Below are 26908 nucleotides of genomic sequence, written 5' to 3'. Positions count from 1 at the left end.
TAATAATTAATAGAGACCAACACATTAAAGCGTTTTTTTTTAGGCAAAAAGGTTTATTTAAAAAAAAAAAAAATAATCATTCTCTACATTTTGAGACAGATAGAGCTTTCTTTTGGTGGTATTTAATCACCACTGTTTTTTTTTTTGCTAAAAAAAAAAAAAAAAAAACACAAACAGTTTTTTTAGTTTCGGTTATAAAATTTAGCAAATAAGTAATTGTTATCCTTTACTGATGTGCACTGATAAGGCTGCACTTATAGGATGGCACTAAAATGCACTGTTGGAGCTGCACTGATAACCAAGACAGTGTCACACTAGCCGATACCGGCTCTCGTCTCCTCACATTATGACAGCGTGAGGAAAGGAATGTCAATAACTGACAAGTTTGTTTACATATGATCAGCTTTGATTGGACACATATGTTAAAGAGCCGCTGTGATTGTCCCTTTACAATGATCTGTGATCAGTTGCGTCCAAAGGACACAATGGTCACAGAGCACACCAGATTCATCCATAGGTGCCCTCCTAGAACTGGACCATGCTGTAGCCATCTTTCGGCTACAGAGCAGTCAAGTGGTTAAGGTAAAAAACAAAACAAAACAAAAAACACCACCTTCCAAAATGTTCTCCCCTCGGCCACCCTTAAACACTTACCTGAGCCCAATCTCCATCCAGCGCTATACCCATGTGCAAAAGCTTTTCTCCCTTCTCTTTTCTCACAGGAGACTCAGCAGCAATGAAAGCTTGTGAGGAGCCTGTGAGGAAGGGGTGGGGGCAAGCTGCTCTGTATGCATCTATGGAGCACGCAGCCCAGGTCAGGAGCATGCCCACATACATGCCCCCAAAACAACCAATTTGCTTTGGAGCACTCAGAGAAGGGGAGAGGCAAAGATCAGAAGAGGTGGTTTGAGGCCATACTATGCAAAACTTTGGCATAGACCAGGCAAGTATAATATATTTGTTGTTTTAAGGGAAAAAAGATGCTTTACAATAACTAAAGGGGGGGGGGGGGGGCATTTCCAAAGTAAATTGCCTTAAGAAAAGTGAGCTATGGCCAGAACAAGCCATTGTTTTAGGAAAGCCATAAGAAGTTCCATTTGCAGTTTGGGAGAAGCCATGCGGGGGGCACAGCAAATGTGGAAGAAGGTGCTCTGGTCAGATGAGACCAAAATTTACTTTTTGGCCTAAAAGCAAAACTTTATGTGTGACGGAAAATTAGCACTGCACATTACCCTGAACCCTGACATTATGCAATGTCAAGTGACACAGCTAAACCAAGAATGATAATACTTAGAGGAAAAATAAAGAGAGAGGGGGAGAACAAAAAGAAAGAAAAGAGGGACAGAAGAGGGAGAGAATAGTATATAGTGGATAACAGTCCTCCTGTTTAATATCACAAAATGGCCAGAGCCTATTGTTTGAGTCTATTCCTCAGTTTGTAGGAAGTAGAGTAGTGCATCCAGATGTACCAAAGGGTGGTACATTTTTCCCCAAGTATCCTGTTCTTTAGCCTGCAATTATTATAGTGTCATTGATTATGTCCAACCAGACGGACAAAGAAGTGGATATGTGCATTTCCAAAACCTGGAAATAAGCGAACGGCAAAAGGGAAAAATCTTAAGAGGCTCGATTTCTGAGATTTGACCAAGCTCGGGAAAATAGATAATAGGAAAGATGTCTGAAGATGCAGGGAAAATTTGGTTAATAGAAATCAGGTCACAGTACCATCCGGAAAGCAGTTTATATTTTTCTCTCGTGTGTAACTGGAGATTGAGGATTCATGAGCGAAGAGAAATGCAGTGCGTCAATCTCCAGGAGGGATCTCAAACCCCAGCTCCCTGGAACATAGTTTGGTACATATAGGGAGTGTGCTAAGTGTGTGGGCCAATATTGATTTATATACCATAGAGCAGGCATATGCAATTAGCGGACCTCCAGCTGTTGCAGAACTACAAGTCCCATGAGGCATAGCAAGACTCTGACAGCCACAAGCATGACACCCAGGGGCAGAGGCATGATGGGACTTGTAGTTTTGCAACAGCTGGAGGTCCGCTAATTGCAGATCCCTGCCATAGAGTATCGCGGGGAACCTATGAGAGAAGACACAAATTCTCAAATTCCATTAGGTGTCCATGCACTAGACCTGATCCAAATAAACACTTACAGTAGGTAGATAAATGGAGTTTCGTTAACCAGTTCAGGGGAAGTTAAGCAGCAGTGGATTGGACCACAAAATAACCCAGAGAAGAGTGCACTTATATAAGAGCATGCATAGTGCAAGAGGATCTGTTATATTTATTGTATTTTTTTATCAAAAAGCGGAGTCATAGGAGAGTGAATAATATCCTCTCTGGCGATACCAAACCTGGAATGAAGCTAATGTTAAGGAGGAAAGTGTAAGAAGAGATCGGTATGAAAATCATGGTAATCCCTGAGCAATGCTCATAAATCCACAGGGGGCATATCTTGTTCGACCATGACAGAGGCCTTCACTAATGGACAGGGAAACCCCAACAATTGGGATTTAACTGCAGAGGCACGATATATCTCAAAATCAGGAAGACCAATCCCTCACTCCAATTTATGGTAACAGTAGTTTATGTTTTAGTGTAGAGCAACTACAGCACTAGATATCTAAATCCCAGGAGAGCGGAAGGTACCATAAAATGCAGAGGGTAATACAATTAATATGACCTGAAACAGGTATAACAGCTTGGGCAGAATGTCCATTTTTAAGATATAAATACAGCCAAACCATGGAATTTGCAGGTCTCTGCACAACTCTAAAGACCTCTGGGATGCCAATTGAACTGCCAAATAGTTTTAACCGTGGATAGAGTAGTGGGTGGCAATGAGAGATTTAGGGCTTCTGTTTTGAAGATATACTTTCATTTTTACATGAAAGAGTCTATTTCTGTTGATCTATCTAAAAATAAATTTGAAAAAAAAAGACCACAATTCAACAGCATTAAAACAGGAACATTTCCAATGGGCAAATATGTTTTACAGGCACTGTATATCAGTTTAATTTAAAATGTATTAAATGATTCCTTATTAAATAAATAAAAAAAATCACATATACTTTATTAAAAATACATAACTGCTTTAATAGATGTTTTAATATCTGCCTGGATTCTTAATATTTACTTATAAAGGTTTCTCAGAGATGAAGATTTGTTGGACTATGCAGAATAAAAACCTAAAGCCTAAACATTTTTTATTTAATAGAGTGGAGAGGAGATAGGAGCCCTTTCAGGTTTTCACAACTGAATGGGTAGATACATCCTCATACCATTGTTTTCAGTACAGAAACAGATAGGAAATGCAAACTTTTATAGAGTTAAAGGCAAGGGCAAATCATACAATGGGGGTATCTGTTCAGGTGACCTGCATCTGAGAGGTGATTAACTTTTGTTTCGGGGAAATTTCCATTTACTTCCTATTTTGTCTCAGACAGAAAGTGAAAAAAAAACCTAAATAATCCTAATCATTTTCCTACCCTATCCTTCTCAAAAAAAAATTCTGAGAGTCCACACTACCATGCCGGTCAAAATGTATATATTAATGTTCACACACTAAGGACATAGTAATAAATGTTATCCCCTTTAAACGCAAATACTTTGCACTGCCACAGCCATCCAGGGTCCCCATTGACAAGTAGGAACCAATTGAAGCTTCACTAAGAAAAGTTAAAGCATTCAACCTGCAAACGTATACTGCTACCTTCACGCTTCACTGTTCATCTGCAGTAATGACAGTAATAGAAACTAATGTAGGGTTTTTCATTAAGCAGTGTACCAAACACAAAAATATTTTCCTAAAAATTGGTATATAAACGTTTGGGCATGCAAACTAATTAATGTGATTGATAAGTTAACTGACAGTGCTGCAAAATTTGGCCTGGGCATCACAGCTTTTAGCCCTTGTACACACGGTCGGACATTCCGATGGACAATGTCCGATAGGACCATGTTGTCGGATAATCCGACAGTGCGTGGGCTCCATCGGACCAAGTTTTCCAGCTGGGCTATAAAATTTTCCGACAACATGATCCGATCGGACTTTGTCCGATCATGTGTAGAGAATTCCGATCGGACAAAGTGCCACGCATGCTCAGATCAAATTCCTAGACCAAAGCTATTGGCTACTAGCCTGAACGTAGTCCCGTCCTAACGAAATAACGTCATCACATTAAGCACGATCGGATTTTCTGACAACTTTGTCCGACTGTGTGTATGCAACAGTTTCGGACAAAATCAGTCAGACAAAATCCAACGGATTTGGTTGTCGGAATGTCCGACCATGTGTACAAGGGCTAAGAGCCTCTGGTTTTGAAAAGGCTAAATAATAGTTAAACAAGATCAAGATGAAAGACTTTTTTTGTGTCTTTTTGTTTTTTGAAAAGAAGTGGTTACTGAAAGTGCATAGAATTGGCAGTCACATCACCATAGCAACTCCACTGTGTAAATAATTACAAAAAGACAAAACCCATAAGTATGGACAGCTATAAATTTAGCATATATTGAAAAAAAATAAAAAAAATAAGCAGAGGGTACCATTAAAAAAAAAAAAATTATATATATATATATATATAAATAAATTATATATATAAAAATATATATTAAACACACACACACTGCAACCTTTCCTGTAAAAGCGGAGCTTGGTTTTGCCCTTTCTTGACCCCCAAAGTAATGGGCTGACTTGGTGACCTACAATGCCTTGAAAAAGTATTCATACCCCTTTAAATGTTCCACATTTTGTCATGTTACAACCAAAATTTATTGAGATTTTATGTGATCGACTAACACAAAGTGGCACATAATTGCGAAGTGGAAGGAAAATGATAAATAGCAAGGAGTGAGTCAAATGTCATATTTTTCAGAATTATGTGTTTTTACCTGCCTATATTTGGGGCTGTTGTGCATGGCATTTCCACACGGTGTAACCTGCTTAAATATTATTTTAATTGTATGCAGAGTTTGAATAACTATATATTTGTGACAAGTTCATATAAAACATACACACACGCTAGGATAATGTTCGTTGCAAGTTAAAATATATGTCAAAAAACAAATAAATAAGCAATACATCTTCAAAATGTATGCACATTTTTCATGTTTTATCCAATTAAAGACAGAAAAGTATAGAACAATATTTGTTGATCTGACAGAAATGCACTCGGCTCCTAATATCTGTTCTGCATAGGATGTGAGCAAAGAATAATTCTGAATTTCTGACATGATCAACATGTATTTTTGTGTACTTGAACAGAAAACACCCTCTCAACTGTATATATTAAAGAGCAGGAAAAAAAATGGGATTTACATACACTTTAATGGAGTAAACATCAGGTCATTTTACTTCTGCTCTGCAGGGGGAGCTAAAGTACACAACAAACACCCATAAGTCAACCTGTTCAGAATCGTGCAACATTTGGATAAAATAATTTAACTTTTGAAAACATCTACTACAATCTACTTTTCATACGACATTTAAAAAGAAAACAAAAATGTACAATTAAAAGAAATACTGCATACAGAGTGTTAAATCATTTAGAATTTCGTATTTAAATAAAAATTCTGCCATGTCCTAGTCTAGACACGGTGGTTAGACATGACTGTAGCTTTTTTTTTTTCCTCAAGGTCAAGTCATCCAATATTCTTTCACAGCTAATAGTAATTCTGCTTCCACCTTTCATGATCATTCAGAGGGACTCCACTGCACATTTTCATGTGCATCACATAAGTTATCAGCAGAGCTTCCCCTCATTTCACATTTAAGCCTTAGATTTAGAGCAACTGCACTTCCAAGTGCACTTGCAGTGCAAAGTGGATTTGCCTTTCATAAATAACCCCCAATATGTTAGAAAGAATGTACACGGTTTGTAGCTACCTTGTTGCTTGAACATGTATCTAGGTGGAACTAGATATTTTTAGGAAGCAATAATAGCAGAAAAGGAATTGTTCTCTATAGGATTCATTGCCAGCTGGAAAGTGTGTAACCACAGCCAGGATCATGTGTAAACTATGGTACCCAGCGCTACCCAACTGTATAATAGGAGAATCATGAATATCTGTCAAATATAGTCATGTCATATACAATGCAATTCCCCAAATTGTTAAAAAGGCAATTAGTATGCTAAACTTTACTTAATGCTTTAGAATGACATCTCAGTACTTTGATTGTCTTTAGGAAGGATGGACAAATGGGTCCAATATTGACTGTCCTACACAGCTACCCCTGTACAATTGGCACCAAATAATATCAATGTGGAAATGATTACCTATTACGTTTTTATTCACTGACTGCACAATACATCTATATTATAAAGGTTCAAGTTTACTTAAATCCCAACTATGAACTTTTCAATTTGTTCTCTTTTGGTCAAAGTTTATGTAAAGCTATTTTTTATTTTTTTTTAACTTTAATCAGAAAACGTAATCCGAAAATTTAGTCCTGTTAGATCACTTCAGGCTGGTCCCTTCTGCAGTTTTAGTGCCTATACTGTTCAAAATCCAGTAATACACTGTATAACCCTCCTCTGCACATGCTCAGCGGCTCTCTTTTAGGCACTGTGCCAAATTTATGAAGGCCGATCCGCTGACAGCCTAAAGCTTTATTGCTGTTCAGGGCTTCAACAAAATGGCAGCATCCAGCAAGAAGAAACAGGAGCAATTTACTGCACACACTAACTTTGCTAGCATAATTATTAGTGTGGAATGTATGTCTGTTGCTAAAGAACATTACTCTTTATGAAGTTGTTTTGAGTAAAGTTCTGCTTTAAGTTTTCAATAGAGTAGGGAAGGGCTTAAGTATTTAATCCTGTCTTTATCTCCACTTGACCAAACTGCCCCAAAGATGGTGCTTGCGTGACTTTTCCTAATGTCCCGCAAACGCACCGCCCCAGTGTGAAAAGTCACACTGAAATGAATGGGAGGCGCTTCATGGGTGCTATTTCTAGCGCTAAAATGCCTGAAATCCACCTCACCATGAAAGGGGTCTCAGGGGGTACTCAAACTAAGCATAGTTAGTTGCCTTGTACTGTGTCCAAGCATGGTTACCCCCTCCCCACTCATATTGTGCCATGCCTTAGCATGCATATGTCATCACATCTGCCAGTCAGACCACAGTGAGCCCTGCTTTTATGCTCTGTGAGAGTTTTTTTGCTTGTGCATGGTTAGCGATCACAAAGATACATACTTTGCCTGAGTGCAACTGAGCAGTGTCCATGCCCACCTTTTTCCAAGTGGGCCAGAGCACGGTAGGCTGAATAGTGCCCGAGCATGGTAGGCTGAATAGTGCCCGAGCATGGTAGGCTGAATAGTGCCCGAGCATGGTAGGCTGAATAGTGCCCGAGCATGGTAGGCTGAATAGTGCCCGAGCATGGTAAGCTGAATAGTGCCCGAGCATGGTAGGCTGAATAGTGCCCGAGCATGGTAGGCTGAATAGTGCCCGAGCATGGTAGGCTGAATAGTGCCCGAGCATGGTAAGCTGAATAGTGCCTGAGCATGGTACAGTGCAATAGCAGTCAACCAAACTAAACTTTGGGTTAAAACATGCACAGGGAGAGTATAAATTGCCTAGTGAGAGTACTGCCTTAAAGGTACGGGAAGTAGGAGCAGCAGCAAGCTCCAACACAGCTGTAAAAACTGGGTATTGATAGCGGCTAACAGTACATGCAAGCATCGTGCAGTTTTATTTCCATATGATATTTCCAAGTTGTGGTTAGAGTTTGGCTAAAGAATCTGGCAGATGCAGTTTTCTCTGCAGAAGTTTGTGCCTAAGTCTCTTTTCACAAGACCATACCAAACATATAATTTTTTTTCGGTTACTTTTACAGGCTTATCCTCTACTGAGCAAAATCCATAAGCAGTATAAAAAAACAATACAATCTATACAATGGATAGGAAGCCATTAAGTGATGTATTTTGACAAAAACCCTATATTCTAAAATGCACGTTTGACTAGACCTCTTCATTAACCACTTCACGCCTTAGGGCATACCCATACATCCTCAAGTCAAAGTGGTTATCATCCCGGTAAACTTGTACTTTCCTGCAAAAGTGATCCGAGAGGCTGCCACCCTTCCTGGGCTCTCTGACGCAATCTCGGAGCCCGGGTCTACCTTTCTCTCCCCTCCTCTATAACATTATAATCCGGAAACAAGGATTTTGTCACTTCCAGTTTTGTTGTTTGCAAGCTGTCACTGGCTTGTAAAGCATCTGACCCAATCGATTTCCAATAATATCACAAGGATTGTTATTCATCCTTTGTGAAAACAATAAAGTTGAACCAAAAAGAAAAACTAAGACAGTGTAAAGAAAAGAAAATTGACATAAAATGAATAATAAAATGAAGAAAAAAAAATCACACAAATATGAATTCGTACATAGGTTCCACATGCATATGTAAACTGTGATCACACTACACAGGTGAGCTATCATCATGAAGGTCAGTGTGAGCAGAAATTCTAGTTCCAGAAAACCTGTTTAACTCTAAACTGGTGACACACACCGCTCTGGAGTGAGGATGCACGTGTGGCTTGTTATGGGTGCACCTGGTAAAGAGAAGGAGCCAAGATCGCTGATGAGGGACCCCAGAAGAAAAGGTCTCGGGCCACTCTGTACAATACCATTGCACAGAGTAAAGTAGTATTACGTTTTTGCTTAATTTTATTTAGAAAAAATACAATTAGTAACACTTTAAATGACAAACCTACTGCTTCTATTTCTGTAGGACTCAAGGCGTGTAAATCCTCTATAGTCCAACAAAACCACTGACCACTGTATGACGTGAACTCCAACAGAGAGATGCTGCAGCTGTGGCCTGCAGAGCTAGGGTCTTGCTCAATTCAAAGAAACAGAGTTTAGGCAGCTCTTTGAACTACCTTAACCCTCACTCCTGAGAACATCTGTTCTGGCATCCTCAAGAGGATTTCCATATTGGTCTTTCAAAAGTTTTTTACCAGCAAGACTAAAGACTTCAGATACATGCAGGGAACCACATGAGACCGGTGCATCAAATAGACAGCTCATGTAACCAATTAATGCAAAGAAGCAACTCTATGACCTCTTAACACTGCACTGTGAAGAAGTCTACTGTGCTGTGATCATATTTCGCGGTCAGCAGCAGGCACAATGATTTTGCTTAAGATGAAATGAGCAAAGCAGTTTCCATAGCAACAATGATGAGGTACTCTGGTGGCTACAAAGAAATAATATTAGCAGTAATGAGAAAGCAGGTAAATATCTGCATTGGTAGTTTAGAGAGTGTAGGTAGCTAGCTGTGCCACGCACACAGTAGTTTGGTTTGTTAACCACTTCCGGACCGCCACAAGCCGATATATGTCCTAACTTTGAAGAGGAATATAGTTGTTATGGCAGCAGATAATAGTGGTCTTTGTGGTGGATTCGCAGCAAGATCACTTTTATTGGTGGCGGGAGAGGAGGCCCCCATCGCGCTCCGGTGACCTCTGCCGCTTACCGGAGCCATTGGCAGTGGCAGAGTCGATCAGATGCTGTTCCATGCTGGGTGTGGAGATGAGTGAGGGGAAGATGGCCCTCACCTGTCTCTATACCATTGCTGGGCGGAAGCAACGTCAAAACGGCAAAGCTCTTAAAGGGCCATTTTATTTTATTTTTATTTTTTTAATGACAAAATTTATTTATTTTTTATTTATTGAATTTTAGTGCAAATATGAGATCTGAGGTCTTTTTGACCCCAGATCTCATATTTAAGATCCTGTCGTGTTTTTTTCTATTACAAGGGATGTTTACATTCCTTGTAATAGGAATAAAAGTGAATTTTTTTTTTTAAAAGAACAGTGTACAAATAAAAAATAAAAGGTAAAATAAATAAGAAAAACATTTTTTTTTTAAACGCACCCTGTCCCCCCGAGCTCACGTGCAGAAACAAATGCATAGGTGAGTAGCGCCCACATATAAGAACTATGTTTAACTCTTTCATGACTAAGCCTATTTTTGGAATTTGGTGTTTACAAGTTAAAATCCATATTTTCTACTAGAAAATTACTTGGAACCCCCAAACATTATATATATTTTTTTAACAGGGACTCTAGAGAATAAAACGGCGATTGTTGCAATATTTTATGTCACACGGTATTTGCGCAGCGGTGTTTTAAATGCAACTTTTTGGGAAAAGGGACACTTTCATGAATTAAAAAAAACCAAAACAGTAAAATGATCCCATTTTTTTTGCATAATGTGAAAGATAATGTTACGCCGAGTAAATAGATACCAAACATGTCACACTTTATAATTGCGCGCACTTGTGGATTGACGACAAAGTACGGTACCTAAAAATCTCAATAGGCAACGCTTTAAACATTTTTTACAGTTACCAGGTTAGCGTTACAGAGGAGGTCTAGTGCTAGAATTATTGCTCTCGCTCTGACGATCGCGGCGATACCTCACATGTGTGATTTGAACACCGTTTACATACGCGGGCGCGACTTCCGTATGCGTTTTCTTTGCTTTGCGAGCTCGCGGGGACGGCGGGCGCTTTAAAAAAAAATTTTTTATTTTTTAATTTATTTAATTTATTTTAAAATGACTAAATTTTTAAAAAAAAAAAATAAAAAAATTTGATCACTTTTATTGCTGTCACAAGGAATGTAAACATCCCTTATGACAGTAATAGGCGGTGACAGGTACTCTTTATGGAGGGATCGGGGGTCTAAAAGACCCCCCACCCCTCCTTTACACTTCAGTGTATCCAGATCGCCAAAAACGGCGATTCTGAATACCGGATATTTTTTTAAAACCGCCGCCATTGGCAGCCGAGTAAACGGGAAGTGACGTCATGACGTCGCTTCCGTGTTTACTATGAGGAGACTGGAACGAAGCCGATTACGGCTTCGTTCCAGTTCCTCCCCAGCGGCCGGAGGCAGCGCAAGTTGAATCGGTGCTCCCGATCGAACGGGAGCACCGGTAACAGCGGCGGGAGGGGGGGACGTCCCCTCCCGCTCCTCCGGCATAACAGCCGAGCGGCTTTTAGCCGCATCGGTTGTTATGGCTGGATAGCCAATCGCCCGCTGAACAAAACGGTACCGGGATGATGCCTGCAGGTGCGGGCATCATCCCGGTATACCCCCCGGAAGCCGAGTACGCAGATCTGCGTACGCTCGGCGGGAAGGGGTTAAACCACACGTGAGGTATCGCTGCGATTGGTAGAGCGAGAGCAATAATTCTAGCCCTAGACCACCTCTGTAACTCTGTAACGACTGCCATTTTATTCTCTAGGGTGAAAAAAAATTTATAATGTTTGGGGGTTCTAAGTAATTTTCGAGCAAAAAAAAAAAGTGGTTTTAAACTTGTAAACAACAAATCTCAAAAAGAGGCTTGGTCCTTAAGTGGTTAACAATGCCTTTCTTTAACACACTCCACACAGTACCTACCGTAGTAGTAGAAAAACAACACAAATGTATCTTGGCCAAAAGAAAAAAAAACATGTCAAAACAAAGACATTACATGTCACTGAGCAATAGTTTGCCAGCTATATAGTATGTAAAGTGCTCATGTTCAGCTATGTCAAGGCCTGGAATAACTCCCAAACACCACAGCAGTGCACTGCAGTTGCCCATTAGAGGTTTGCAGCACTTAGCAAAAAGATTTCTTTTCTGAGCTGCTAAATTCATTCTTCTCAGGCAGGGCACATCAGTGCTTTGATTCTATACGCCATTGTGTCCCTAACAAGGCTTATTAAAAGCAAGTGTGTAGCCAAATACACTACTGGGCTTTTGCCATATCCTGGCATGATTCCTGGTACACAACAACAACCTGGCACACACTTCACTCGCATTTCCCTCTTGTTCTGTGTCACTTTAAAACTCCAGCTGGCATTCAGTCATTTGGAACCTAATCCCATTACCAGCCCACAACTACAGCTGAACAGAAGCAGATTTACAAAGTGTTGGAAGAATAGTTTACCTCAACAATACAATCACACTGGCACAAATAAATTGTACAGAACACTCCTGCTGTTGCTCTAAGTGAACTGTTAACTCCTTATTAAAATAATCAATCTTTTACCCATTCTAGAAGCAGCAATTAATACAACAGGTACAATAAGGTCCATTTTCATTATGCCAAAAAGAAGCACCTCTGTGAGGATAGCATTAGAGTTCAGATTTTCAAATGTTCACAGCAGTCAACAGGTTCTGCTTGCTTGGAAGGCACATTTCCAATATGTTAATACATTACAGCGCACAAATTACATTTAAACCTGGCGTTTAATACCTGAATCTACAGATCAAAACTTGCAACAAAATAAAAGTTTACAAGCTAAAGCTCATTAATTCTGTGTATATGTCTCCTTGCATGCATTAATTCATTCTAGTTCTGTGTTTATTTCCCATTGCATGCAGTAGGTAGTTCTAGCTCAGTGTATATGTCTCATTGCATGCAGTAGGTAGTTCTAGCTCAGTGTATATGTCTCATTGCATGCGGTAGGTAGTTCTAGCTCATTGTATAATTCTCATTGCATGAAGTAGGTAGTTCTAGCTCTGTGTATATTTCTCATTGCATGCAGTAGGCAGTTCTAGCTTGGTGTATATTTCTCATTGCATGCAGTAGGTAGTTCTAGCTTGGTGTATATTTCTCATTGCATGCAGTAGGTAATTCTAGCTCAGTGTATATTTCTCATTGCATGTGGTAGGTAGTTCTAGCTCAGTGTATATTTCTCATTGCATGCGGTAGGTAGTTCTAGCTCAGTGTATATTTCTCATTGCATACGGTAGGTAGTTCTAGCTCAGTGTATATTTCTCATTGCATACGGTAGGTAGTTCTAGCTCAGTGTATATTTCTCATTGCATATGGTAGGTAGTTCTAGCTCAGTGTACATGTCTCACTGCATGCAGTAGGTAGTTCAAAGTTTATTTCAGTAATTGAATTCAAAAAGTGAAACTCATATTTAATATAGATGCATTACACACATAGATATATTTCAAGCACTTCTTTCTTTTAATTTAGAGGATTATGGCTTACAGCTAGTGAAAGCCCAAAATTCAGTATCTCAGAAAAGTAGAATATTACACAAGACAAATAAAAAAAGGATATTAAATACAGAAATGTTGGCTTATTTATTTGTCCATGTACAGTATAGTATGCATTAAATACTTGGTCAGGGCTCTTTTTGCATGAATTACTGCATGACATGGAGGAAATCAGCCTGTGGCACTGCTGAGGCGTTATGGAGGCCCAGGTTGCTTTAATGGTGGCCTTCAGCTCATCTGCATTGTTGGGTCTGGTGTCCCTTATCTTTCTCTTGACAGATTCTCTATGGGGTTTAGGTCAGGCGAGTTTGCTTCCCAATCAAGCAGTGATACCATGATCATTAAACCAGGTATTGGCACTTTTGGCAGTGTGGGCAGGTGCTAAGTCCTGCTGGAAAATGAAATCAGCATCTCCTGTAATGCTGGTCAGCAGAGGAAAGCATGAAGTGCTCTAGAATTTCCTGATAGAGGGCTGCGCTGACTTTGGACTTGATAAAGCACAGTGGACCAATACCAGCAGATGACATGGCTCCCCAAATCATCCCTGACTACTAATATACACAGTAGTTCTTTATATATATCTAATTGCATGTTATAGGTAGTTATAGTTGCAAGTTAAATACCAGAACAGCTACTGTAGTTAGATCTCCAAGTCTCCACTAGTTGAAAGCAGGGAGTCAATATCCATGCAGCTGAAAGGATACCATAGTGTATAATAAAGTATTGTTCAATGTGACTTGCCTTATATTATATGGTAAAGCAATTGCCAATTTAACTTCTGTATGAATCAATATACCTGAGTAATCAAACACGCATACAAGTTTTTGGAGCTGTTCAAACGGTCCTAATGATGAATTATTCAGGGTAAGTACTCTGTCCAAAATAAAAAAGGACCTTTTAACAAAAGTTATTTGCACATATATTCTGGCACTAGCTTCTAGCACTAGTGAATTTAATTACTTTCAATAAAATATAGCTAAGGTTTAAATCACAGGCACCTGATACATCCTGGTTCACCGAGTTGTCAAAAGGTTAGGTGAAAGGGTTATTCCAGGTAAAACAGTATCTTCAATGTAATAGATTGTGCCGATACATTATGAAGGACATTTATTTAATTTTTTTCACTTTTGTGAAAATTGGAATTTAACAGCATTGGTATTTTTAATTTAGCAAGGATATAAAATATCATAAATGCATTATTGACTTACATGCATGGATATCTGAAGTAAAATGGGTTGGAAATGATTAAGTATCCTGAAATGCTATCTGTGTCTGGTCATGTAAGAGTCAGGGTTTGGTTGTGTTCAATTTATAATGTGAGCATATCACAAGACTGTTTATACAAGTGCTGGCGGAAATCATAGAAACATTCACATAATGAAAAATATAGGATACTACTGAACAATGGCTTCCACGAGTACAGAAGTCTATGACCAGCTTGACACCCTTGTAACAACATTTGCCATCTTATGTACATTTCTTACTTTGTATTAGGGTTCACAGCAGGGTGAATAGATATCGATGGAGGAGGTGGTGAAATTCTGGGAGGCACATCATAGTCTTCCATTAAAACATTTGATAAAACCTAAGACAATTGAATGATGTGTATGTTAGTAAAACTCCTTAAAAAAAAATCAAATAAAAAAACCCTACACAACAATAATGACAAGTGGTGCTCAGGCAAAAAAACAAAACAAAACAAAACAAAAAAAACAAAGCCGAATATATAACAATTAGGGATGAGCTTCCAGTTCAAGTCAAACTCATGTTCAACTCAAACATTGCCTGTTTACCGAACAGCCAACAATTTGGGGTGTTCGCGGCAAATTCGAAAAGCCTGCGGAACACCCTGTACAAGTCTATGGGTGAAATCTAAAGTGCTAATTTTAAAGTCTAATATGCAAGTTATTGTCATAAAAAGTGTTTGGGGACCTGGGTCCTGGCCCAGGGCACATGTATCAATGCAAAAAAAAAGCTTTAAAAATTGCATTTTTTTCAGGAGCAGTGATTTTAATAATGCTTAAAGTGTATCAATAAAAGTGTATTATTCCTTTAAATTTCGTACCTGGGGGGGTGTCTATAGTATGCCTGTGAAGGGACGCATGTTTCCCGTGCTTAGAACTGTCCCTGCACAAAGTGTAATTTCTGCAGGAAAAAAAGTCATTTATAATCACTCGCGGCTATGATGAATTGTCGGCTTCCCATAATACAGAGAACAGTCATTGAAAGTCATTGATTTTATATATTTATTTATATATATATATATATATATATATATATATATATATATATATATATATATATATATATATATATATATATATATATATATATATATATATATATAAAAAGTGTGGGGTTCCCCGAAATTCAATTACCAGGCCCTTCAGGTATGGTATGGATATTAAGGGAAACCCCAGTTCAAATAAAAAAAAAATGATGTGGGTTTCCCCCCAAATATCCATACCAGACCTTTAGTATGCTGCGCCCCTTCACAGCATACTATAGAGACCCCCAGGTACAAAATTTAAAAGAATATTACACTTTTATTGTTTCACTTTATAAGCATTATTAAAATCCCTGCCCCTGAAAAACGGCCGTTTTTAAAACCTTTTTTTTGCATTGATACATGTCGCCTGGAGCAGGACCCAGGTCCCCAAACACTTTTTATGACAATAACTTGCATATTAGCCTTTAAAATTAGCACTTTTGATTTTGAATGTTCGAATCCCATAGACTATAATAGGGTTCTAAAGTTCACAAGAAGTTTAGGTCTGTTCGCAGGTTCTGGTGTGAACTGAACAATTATTCGAGATATTTATTTAGAGAAGTTTATTTCCACTTTTGCAGCCAAATTAGGATCGCACATATTCCCTTTCACATGGCATACCTTTAAACAAAGTTATATAAAAATCATTGCATACTTTTTTTTACCTGCTGAAAATTCATGCCTAGCTTTCACTAATTTGTAATGTAAATGAGAAGGGGGCATTTATTTATTTTACCATAGTAAAGCATATCTAAACTCCAAACCAAACATGTTATACAGTGAGTATATTGTAGTTCATCAGTAAGGATGGGCGAACAGTTCAGCCCGAGCACAAGATCGGGCCAAACTTTGGTTGTTCGGATGTTCTGCAAACACCGAACAGTATGTGGTATTTGGGGAAAATTCGGAACACCGTTAAAGTCTATGGGACACTAACATGAAAAATCAAAAGTGTTCCTTTTAAAGTCTTATATGCAAGTTATTGTCATAAAAAGTGTTTGGGAACCATGTCCCTGATGCAGGACCCGGGTCCCCAAACACTTTTTATGACAATAAATTGCATATAAGCCTTTAAAATTAGCACTTTTGATTACTCCTGTTCATGGCCCATAAACTTTAATGGTGCTCGTGTGTTCTGCCAAATTTTTTGCCTGTTCAGTATGTTCTGGTTCGAACTGAACCGGGGGTGTTTGGTCCATCCCTGTTTATCAGTCTTTAAATATGGTGTCTGCTTTTATGTCCTTTCACACAGTGCCACTCCGCTTCCTTCAGCAGAGGATCCACGAGTAGATCCCCCTGCTGAATTGGAGATGAATGGAATATAAGTTTAACCACTTGACCACTGGGCACTTAAACACCCTTAATAACCAGACCAATTTTCAGCTTTCGGTGCTCTCACATTTTGAATGACAATTACTCAGTCATGCAACACTGGACCTATATGAAATTTTTGTCCTTTTTTTCACACAAATGGAGCTTTCTTTTGGTGGTATTTAATCACCACTGGGTTTTTTATTTTTTGTGCTATAAAAGAAAAAATACAGAAAATTCTGTAAAAAAATGAATTTTTCTTCATTTCTGTTATAAAATTTAGCAGATTAGTAATTTTTTCTTCATAAATTTTAGCCAAAATTTATACCACTACATATCTTTGGTAAAAATAAGTACAAATTGGTGGATATTATTTGGTCTTTGTGAAAGTTATAGAGTCCACAAGCTATGGTGCCAATATCTGAAAATTGATCACACCTGAAGTACTGACGGCCTATTTCAATTCTTGAGACCCTAACATGCCAGAAAAGTACAAATACCCCCCAAATGACCCCTTTTTGGAAAGAAGACATTCCAAGGTATTTAGTAAGAGGCATGATGAGTTTTTTGAAGTTGTCATTTTTTCCCACAATTCTTTGCAAAATCAAGATTTTTTTTACTTTTTTTTTTTTTTTTTTCACAAAATAGTCATATTATCAGTTTATTTCTCACACAGCATATGCATACCACAAATTACACCCCAAAACACATTCTGCTATTACTCCCGTGTACGGCGATACCACATGTGTGAGACTTTTACACAGTGTGGCCACATACAGAGGCCCAACATGCAGGGAGCGCCATCAGGCGTTCTGGAGCACCCAGGACAATTCTGACATTTCTCTCCTACATGTAAAAATCATCATTTATTTGCTAGAAAATTACATCGAATCCCAAAACATTATATATGTTTTTTTAGCAAACACCCTGGAGAATACAATGGTGGTCGTTGCACGGTATTTGCGCAGCCATTTTTCGAATGCTTTTTTTTGGAAAAAAAACAGTTTTGTGATTAAAAAAAAAAAAAAACACAGTAAAGTTAGCCCAATTTTTGCATAATGTGAAAGATGAAGTTACACCGAGTAAATCGATACCTAACATGTCACTCTTCAAAATTGCACAGGCTCGTGGAATGGCGCCAAACTTCGCTACTTAAAAATCCCCATAGGCGACGATTTAAATTTTTTTTTTACTGGTTATATGTTTTGAGTTACAGAGGAGGTCTAGGGCTAGAATTATTGCTCTCGCTCCAACGTACGCAGCGATACCTCACATGTGTGGTTTGAACACCGTTTTCATATGTGGGCGGGACTTACGTATGCGTTCGCTTCTGCATGCGAGCACATGGGGACAGGGGCGCTTTAAAAAAAAAAAAAAATTTTATTGTTCATTTTACTTTATTTATTTTAGTTTGACATTTTTTTCCCCAAAAATAAATTTTTTGATCACTTTTATTCCTATTACAAGGAATGTAAACATCCCTTGTAATAGGAATATGGCATGACAGGTCCTCTTTACAGTGAGATGTGGGGTCAATAAGACCCCGCATCTCACCTCTAAGCTGGGAAGCCTGAAAAAAAAAAAAAAAAAAAAAAGATTCTGGATTTGATAGTATTGGCGAGTCGGTAGAAGCACCGGAGGGCGGCGGGGGGGTGTCTATGGCTGGGTATTGCAGGGTATCACCGACTATGGCTGGGTATATCAGAGTATGGCTGGGTATCTCAGAGTATGGCGTTGCAGAGTATTGCGTTGCAGAGCATTGCAGGATATTGGAGGGTGTTGCAGAGCATTGCAGAGTGTTGCACGGTATTGGCCGGTGTTGCAGAGCATTGCAGAGTGTTGCAGGGTATTGGTGGGTGTGGCAGAGCATTGGTGGGTGTTGCAGAGCATTGCAGAGTGTTGCAGGGTATTGGCGGGTGCAGGGTAATGCAGGGTAATGCAGAGTAATGCAGAGTAATGCAGAGTAATGGCAGGGTATTGCAGAGAATTGCAGTGTAATGCAGACTATTGCAGGGTATTGCAGGGTATTGCAGAGTAACGCAGAGTAATGCAGAGTAATGCAGGGTAATGCAGGGTAATTCAGAGTAATGCAGGGTATTGCAGAGTAATGCAGAGTAATGGCAGGGTATTGCAGAGTATTTGCAGGGAATTGAGGGGTTAATTTTCGGTGAGCAGCGATGTGGGCACTGCAGATGCAGCCCACATCGCTGCTGACACCGATCTCCTCCCCCTCCGCTGTTCCGATCGGTACAGAGAGGGGGAGGGAGGAACCGGCATCATAACATGACGCCGGTTTGTTTACAAGTGATCACTCCGTCATTTGACGGAGCGATCAAGTGGTAAACGGCCGCGACGAGCGGCCGTTTACCATGATCCGTGATGCGCCGGGTCCTGTGGACCCGGCGGTCACGGATGCTCTCGAGTGCGCGCCCCAGGGGGCGCGCGAGAGCGGAATTCTGGGAGGACGTCATATGACGGCCTCCCACAGTTAAGAAACCGCCCTAAAGCCGTCATTCGGCTATAGGGCGGTTATTAAGTGGTTAATGACATCTGTGTCCATCCAGTTTGTGTCCACATTTTGACAACAGACCTGCGATAGATCCATGAGCAGCCGAATGTAAACAGACATGTGTCCGCAGTGGAGTAGCGTGGGTTGTCAGCACCCGGGGCAAGGCAAGTAATTTGCGCCCCCTAACCTGCAGACTTTTAGCACTCCCGAGTCCCTTTAAATACAATAGTACTGACCTACCCGATTCCTATAATGACCACTACACTAACCTACTTTATTTCAAAACTGACCATCCCGATTGCTTTACTGACCATTACACACTACACTGACCACTATACTATACTGTCCACTACACTGACCACTATACTGTTCACTACACTATACTGACCACTATACTGTATACTACACTGACCATTATACTATACTGTCCACTACACTGACCACTACAGTATACTGACCCACTATACTGTCCCCTACACTACACTGAGAACTACGCTACAGTGTCCACTACACTATATTGTTCACTACACTAACCACTATACTGACCACTATACTGACCACTACACTACACTGACCTGCCTACAGACCCCCAGGGGAGCGCTCTAGCTGACATGTTCAATGTTCGCTGGCACGCTGTGATTGGGCATATGGGGGGGAGGCGGGACTTCAGGAGTGATCTCGGACAGGCCAGCCCTACGCCTCACATGAACCACATACGCCCAATCACAGGGCGCCAGACACTTAACATAGCGGTAGGAGCGCCGGGGGACACAGGAACTTGAAATCAGGAGGAGGCAGTCAGTGACACATACTGGCAACCCCCTAAATGTCACGCTCGGGGCTACGACACCCCCTGCACCGCCCATGCTATGCCACTGTGTGTCTGTCTACATTTGGCTACAGTAATGGGGAGCAGTAATGGTCTGGGCAAATGGCACTAACAGTGCGAAGGGCTTAAAGCGGCATGATTAAATAAAACAAAAGCATTCTTGTACCAAAAAAAAATATGCTTAGATTAATAAAACAAATGTCACTTTAAAAACATGAGCCTACCTTATAAGTGGACAGTGTCAGTCAGTACAGCAGTGGTCAGTGTCAGCAGGGCAGTGGACGGTGTGTAAACAGTGTCAGTGGGGCAGTGGATGGTGTCAGTCAGCAAAGCAGTGTATTTTGTAGCACAGTGGATGGGGGTCAGTAGTTTTTTTTTATTATTTTATTGTTCTTTTTACAATTTATTTCTTTTTTTTAGAATTTTATTTTTGAATTTTTTATTTATTTATCTTATTTTTAAATATTTGTTATTATATTATTATTTTAATTACTTTTTACAATATTTTACTTTACAAATTTTTGAGGGCCCAGTTGGGGGGCTTTGGATAAATATAAGGGTTCAGAAAAAGGGACTGAGGACAGAGATTTCCCAAGTCCCTTTCTCTGCAGCCTCAGATGCACTGGACAGTAAATGAATAGGAAGTGCTCTGTGTGGAGCAGGGTATGAGGATGGCAGCATCCAGGACACATGAATCCCCCCCCACATCCCGCCCCTGCGTTTTGGCCATACTACTATGTATAAGTCTTCTCCAAAGAAACTACTAGAAAGGAAAATGTGCACAGGCAGCATTCAATGAGGATGAGCAAACTTTACTCACAATACATGGATGCTGCAACAGTATGTTGGAGCACCACAAATTTACAAAGCTAATTATATACAATAATATTGCTAAGCTGGCATTTAATTTTGTAACCTCTGCTACAGCAGCTAAGCTTGATCCACTGTAGTTTATGGAATTAAGTTAATGGAATCAATGTGTTTTCTGGGACACACACGTCTCAGAAAGCAACGGGGCTGCTCACTGAAGAGGAGGAAGCACCGCGGAATAGGAAGAGGCAGATTAGGAAGACTGCCTAGCAACAGCGGTTTCAGGTAAGTGAATATTTTTTTTTATCATTAATGCATTTTTTTTTTTTTGGGTGGCTCTAGAATGCACTTCAGCCCATTGCAAATGCACATACTCTCAGGATTTTGAGTGTCCAACATTACGACATCACCTGTGCCTCCTTGAATCTGGGTTGTGTATTTTTTTTTTTTTCTTTACCAGTTCCCATCCACCCCAGGTCACCTGTATTGGAGGGGCTGGAAGCAAAGAAAAACTTTCATTTTCATAGAAATGGTAAAAAATACCCTTCCCGTATGTTTATTAGGAAGCTAGTAATGTGGCAGCAACCTTTAATAAAATTCATATTCTTACCCTTACACCTTCTGAAGGCAAATCATGATGTTTATGTTGTTTGTGCAAAAGCCTGGCATCCGAACTCAAGTGTCTCATGTGTCTTCCATTGAAAATAGAATTAGCTGTTTTTCCAGGTTTAGGGGAACGGTCATGTGAAATATGACATGTAGTTAAATGACTGGCACCAGAAATGTCTCTTGGACACCAGGCTTCAAGGGGCATTGGCTGGTCTCTACAAGGCACATTATCCACATGATGTATGTGTCTACATGTTCTGCTGTCTGGTGGGATCGGAGGCGGTCTCTCTGGTGGAGGAGGTGGTTCCCTTAAAGGAGGTGGAGGAGCTGGAAGTGGTTTATCTTGTTTTCGAACCATACACGGAGAAGACTACAATGAAACAAAAACACATTAGAACAATGTTACACAGTGACATTCTTATTATGTAGAATCATAGAATTTTAAGTTATTGAAACCAACTACATGACCCTGGAGGAAAGGTATTATAAGCCACTCAAAAACGGTTTCTAAACAAGAAAAAGCTAAAATGTCCTACACTATCACTGCAGCAGAACAACCCATCCTAGGCACACATTAGTCAAAGCCAGAAAACAATACATACATTTATGTAAAGAATACTGATAGCACAAGTACCATTTGGCTTAGCATCAACCTCCACTGCACAGAAAGAGAGGGCAGTGGCTGCTGATTTTCTTTGTCCAATCACAGACAGGGGCAGGGAGAGGATCATAAGAAAAGTCAGGTCACCAAACTGGTTCTGTTTCCTGACAGGGCTGTGTAAATCTTAGGACTGGCAAAACATAATTCATAACCCTTTAGAAGGTTAAATCATTTTCATATACAGGTATGCGTTTCAACCACATATTTGTCCATTTGCCCGTCATCAGAAAAAAGGGGCACTCAAGAGCAATCAGATTTATATTAAACTTCAGATACAACACCAGCCTCCTGGCAGTTGGACCATACATAATCCAAACCTAGATATTTTGCAGACTAATAAGGATTGCCTTGGACTCTAGTGTAAATAAATTGCACCTTACTTCCTTTATAAATATTCTGAAGTCTGGTATTTTATAAAAAAAAAAAAAAAAAAACTGTAGGAAATTTACTTTTGGTGAGCCTGTTGGACTGGCGCAAGGTGAGCGTGCTACTCCTTTCTGAATAAGATCTAGTCGAGGAGGAACTGGTGGAAGGTTCAGATGTGGCACCGAGAGATCCGGGGGTGTTTTTTTCCTCTGTGAAATTGGGGAAGAACCTGGTGATGTCACTGGTGAATTATGGCTATTGTTCATCTACAAGAGAAAAACAAAACATTATGTGGAAGGCAACAAGGAGAAGACAGAAAGAGAAAGACACAGTTAGACCACATCCTGGAACTTTATCCCCATTAATGGGAGTAGTCAAATCTGAAGGAGGCGAGCTCAATACCGTGAGTGCTGGGAGGCAGCTGACAGACACTTGAGGATCGCTCTTGATGAGGCTGCTGCATGGAGCTTCACACAAGTACTGCGGACGTATGAACCTCTCCAACCTCTGCTCTACCTTCAATGCTATTACTACCTCACTTATCTTGGTGGTTTCTGTCCCATAGAATTCCACTTTAATGTCTCCCCACAGCCTCTCAAAACATGTTCTGCCACCACTGACCTCAGTTGCCTCATTTTATATCTCAAAACAGTGTCACCGATTCTCACTGTCTGCTATCCATTTGTTCTCCACACCAACTGATCCCAGATGCCTTCCTTCCCATCCTACTTTTGAATTTCTGGCTCCCTTGACTGCTGTCCAATCCCACTTCAGCTGAATTCTGTTGCTGTGTGGTCTTATCTTGCTTCACCAACAATAGTGATGTAGAGGCTGACGAATGGAGCTGCAACCACTAGTGCAATATAACTAGAATAAATTAAACTCACCTAAAAATCAATGTTTTAAAAAGGAATGAGTGTGTTAAAGCTGAATGCAAATAAAGATGTAAGAAACGTAAAAAAAAATAAAATAAAAAAATTCACTTTAAGCTCTCATGTCTTTTGGAAAGTCCAATGATGATCTGGAAGTCTGAGAAGCTCATCTGGCTTGGTATATATAGAAAAATGAAAAAAACAAAAAAACAAACAAAAAAAAAAACATGAGGCCGCATTCCAGGGAACTCCCACTGGTAAGTTTTTTTTGCATGTAGTAGGCTGTTGACAAAGTCCTCGCAAATAGGCCATACCCCTCTGATATGCTTTGTTTTCCCCACCCAGGGCTTCATGGCCGCTCTGATTAAACCCTAGGAGGGGCGAAATGTTACAGAGGTATGGCCTAGGAGCAGGGACAGTGTCAACAGCCCGCTACACACAAACTTACCAATAGGATTTATGTGGAGTTTGGCCAAATTTTTTCAATTTTGTTTAAGAAATGTGTTCCAATGTTACACATTATACAAGAAAATGGACATTCTGAAGTCAAAAACTCAAACTAAATAAGTGGGAGGAGAGGAGGCAAACGAAAAATGATCACTCTCAAACTGTATAACTTAGCATTTATATTCCCTCCTCTCCAACAGGTTTCCTATTACAAAAATTGAAGTTCATAAGGATTTTTATTGCAACTATTGATACTTAAAGAGGAGTTCCGCCTTGGAAAAAAAAGAACTAAAAGTCAGCAGCTACACTTTTAATAGCTGCTGCCTTTTAATATATGGCCACATAGCTGTCGTGGGAGCTGGCGATGTTGGCACCTCAGGCAATTTTTGGGTCTGCTGTGGGGTGCTGCTGCACAATTCATGGTAAAAGAAACTGGCAAAGAAGCCTTTCAACTTCACAGCCGGTCCCCTACTGCACACGCATTAGGCGCAATGCACTTTTTAACTGGCACGGTGGTGGAGGAAGGGGGCAAAATTTCCAAGAGACAGCATCACAGTGCAGTTTCCTAGAAGTGGGGATGGTTACCTATTAAAAACAGGTAACCATCCCTCCCCTTCCCCAAAAGGTGCCAAATGTGGCCACTGTTGGGTGGAACTCCGCTTTAATATCCCAAACTCAAAAAAGGTGGATCTATGTGATGATAACCTAGGCCCTAAGGAGTTAAACATCCACAGATCTAAATTGTTTCATCAGTAATATTCACTTGAAGGCCAGGCTTTTTTCTGACACTGTACTTTTGCTAGAAAATTTCTTAGAACTCCCCAAACATTATATATATATTTTTTAGAAGAGACCCTATAGAATATAATGTGTTTATATAGTGTTTTTTTTTTAAATGTTTATGCCACATGGTATTTGTGCAGTGGTTTTTCTAAAGCAATTTTTATTTTTTTGGAATACACACACTTTATTCATTTTTAATACACACACAAACACAATATATAACCCAATTTTTTTTGGTAAAAAAAAAGCACATGCTCATGGAATAGCGACAAACCATGTCAAAATAGGCAACGCTTTAAAAGCCTTTACAGGTTATCAATTTAGAGTTAGAGGAGGTCTGGTGCTAGAATTATTGCTCTTGCGGGACCAATGCGTGCATTCACCTTTGCGCTCAAGCATGGGGGGGACAGGGGCACTTTCATTTTGAATTTTTATTTTTTACATGGTTTAATTATTTTTATCACTTTTATTGCTGTCACAAGAAATGTAAATATCTCTAGTGATGGCAATAGGCAGTGACCGGTGCTCTTATGGAGAGAGGTCTGTAGATGTCTCTGCACTTACAAGCATCTGATCACACCAAGATCAGTGTATTTAGATGCTTTTCAAATGTAAAAATGTTTACATCTGGCAATCTGGACGTGACGAAAATGCTTGTTGCTCCCAGTTTTCTATACCATAGAGCTCAACCGAGGCCACCTGGTCCTCCACAAGCTCTGTGGTAAGCTGGCTGAACACTCAGGTCTCCTTGTAGGATGGGAGAGCTGCAGGAAGGGGGGGCGGGGGGTTGGTGGACTGGGACTACCCCCTCTTGCTGCTTGTAGAAGCATTTCAACAACTAGTAAGTAAATATTCAGGTATTTTTAGTTGCATGCATGCCCTTTTGTTATTAATAAAATAGTATTGTATTTTAGGTTTTTTATTATTTGGTGATATTTTACTCAATATTTTTTTTTAATATATTTTATTATACCAAACGGAACTAGGTGGGAGAGATATTGCATGAGGCTCTTTGGCACTTATTGTGCAGCCCTTGGAGCCCCTTCAGAAAATAGATGGGGTTTCCCTTACCTGGGTGCCCACTCAAGCCAGTGAAGAAAAATTATTCTTTAGAATGGCGCTAAGTATTACATTTAATATCTTGCTTTTTTTCTGCGTTGTCCTTAACAAAAACATTTTTTCCACGCTGCAGCTCCCCTCCAACGACTTTGAAAATAATTTTATACTGTGAGTCTGTACTTGCCAAATATACTGCAGAAATCTCTCTCCGCTAAGTCTGGCCGAGCCATTTTAACTGTGGGCAGCTGAAGCTGCTGGCTGTTTACTTCCTGGATTTACACAGAGGCACATCTGCCGATCTCATTGGCCCTCTTTTGACTCATCCCCCCTCCCTTTCTGGTAAACTCTCACCAGAGTGAGTGAGCTGTGAATGATGTCATAAGCCTAGGCTTTTTACCAGACAAGAAACAGGAAGTGGGTCGTATAAGGTACTGTATTTCCAGAAAATTAATGTTTTACTATCCAACGTTAAAACAAGGGCAGAAGATTAAATAGATGGAAAGATGAAAAGATAACTGAAGTTCCGCATTAACTTTTTCCCCTCAACTTTTTTTTAAATAGATCTTGCATTTGTACAAGGGGGCAGTAAGTTGCACAAATGGTTTGTAGCATTGCTACAGTGTGGGTCCATTTCCAGTAACATGTTTGCCACCTCCGATCAGCTCTTGTACCATGGCTATGGTATCCGACCATGTTCTGTTGCATGTTTGCAGTCTCTACCAGATTTCTGTAGCATTACATTTACTTGAAAATTATTTGTAACCATTTGGCTATAAGAGGGGCTGAAAATACCATTCATTTATATGTTCCTCTCATATTATTTGTTTTTGTTATGAAAATCTTTACTTTTGCAGACAGGAGCAGACAACGATGTCAATGGTACACAATTCTGCAATGGTATAAGTATCTTACTTGGCAGTTCAGCAATTTTAAATGCAAGTTTATTTATGCATTGGATTTAAACATAAGGCTATATTACACTATTGGAATATCTTTGTGTACTGCACTGCGGAGGAGCAGCCTTATACTTAGAGGAAATAATATCATGGAAGTGGTTTTTGATTTAAATATCAGGAAACCTATGTGTTATGTGGCATGGAAGAATACATAGAAGGAAATATCAGCAAAAAGGTGGGAAGCATTTTTGAACCTTTATAATAAAAAGGTCATTTCCTGCTGGTTTTCTTTATGAGCACTAAAGATGGAGGTTTGCAAAGTGATGGAAGTGGATACCCACAGAGCCGCTTGGAGAAATATAGTTGCAAGAAGATAAACAAACTGTTTTATTCTATGTTCTACTGTTATTTTATAGGAAAGTTGATTTTGTATGTTTTTTGCACTATTCTGCAATCAAAAGGATATGGTTTG

General features: G+C 39.7%; 1 protein-coding gene across 2 annotated transcripts in view; it reads right to left on the bottom strand.

Annotated features, from left to right (window-relative positions):
• The window catches only part of CBLB (Cbl proto-oncogene B), a 282840-nt gene that overhangs the window by 66969 nt on the left and 188963 nt on the right, over positions 1-26908 (bottom strand). For both annotated transcript variants that reach the window (XM_077482458.1, XM_077482457.1), the window contains exons 10-12: positions 22463-22645; positions 21354-21722; positions 14500-14600 (exon numbers count right to left, since the gene is read on the bottom strand). In XM_077482458.1, the coding sequence (XP_077338584.1) occupies positions 14500-14600; positions 21354-21722; positions 22463-22645 (653 nt within the window). The remainder of the gene's footprint in view (positions 1-14499; positions 14601-21353; positions 21723-22462; positions 22646-26908) is intronic.

The sequence above is a fragment of the Lithobates pipiens genome, unplaced genomic scaffold (assembly GCF_037356315.1).
Source record: "Lithobates pipiens isolate NorthernLeopardFrog02 unplaced genomic scaffold, aLitPip1_a1.2 Scaffold_16, whole genome shotgun sequence".
NCBI classification, from domain to species: Eukaryota; Metazoa; Chordata; class Amphibia; order Anura; family Ranidae; genus Lithobates; species Lithobates pipiens.
This window is presented reverse-complemented; position numbering and strand designations above follow the sequence as displayed.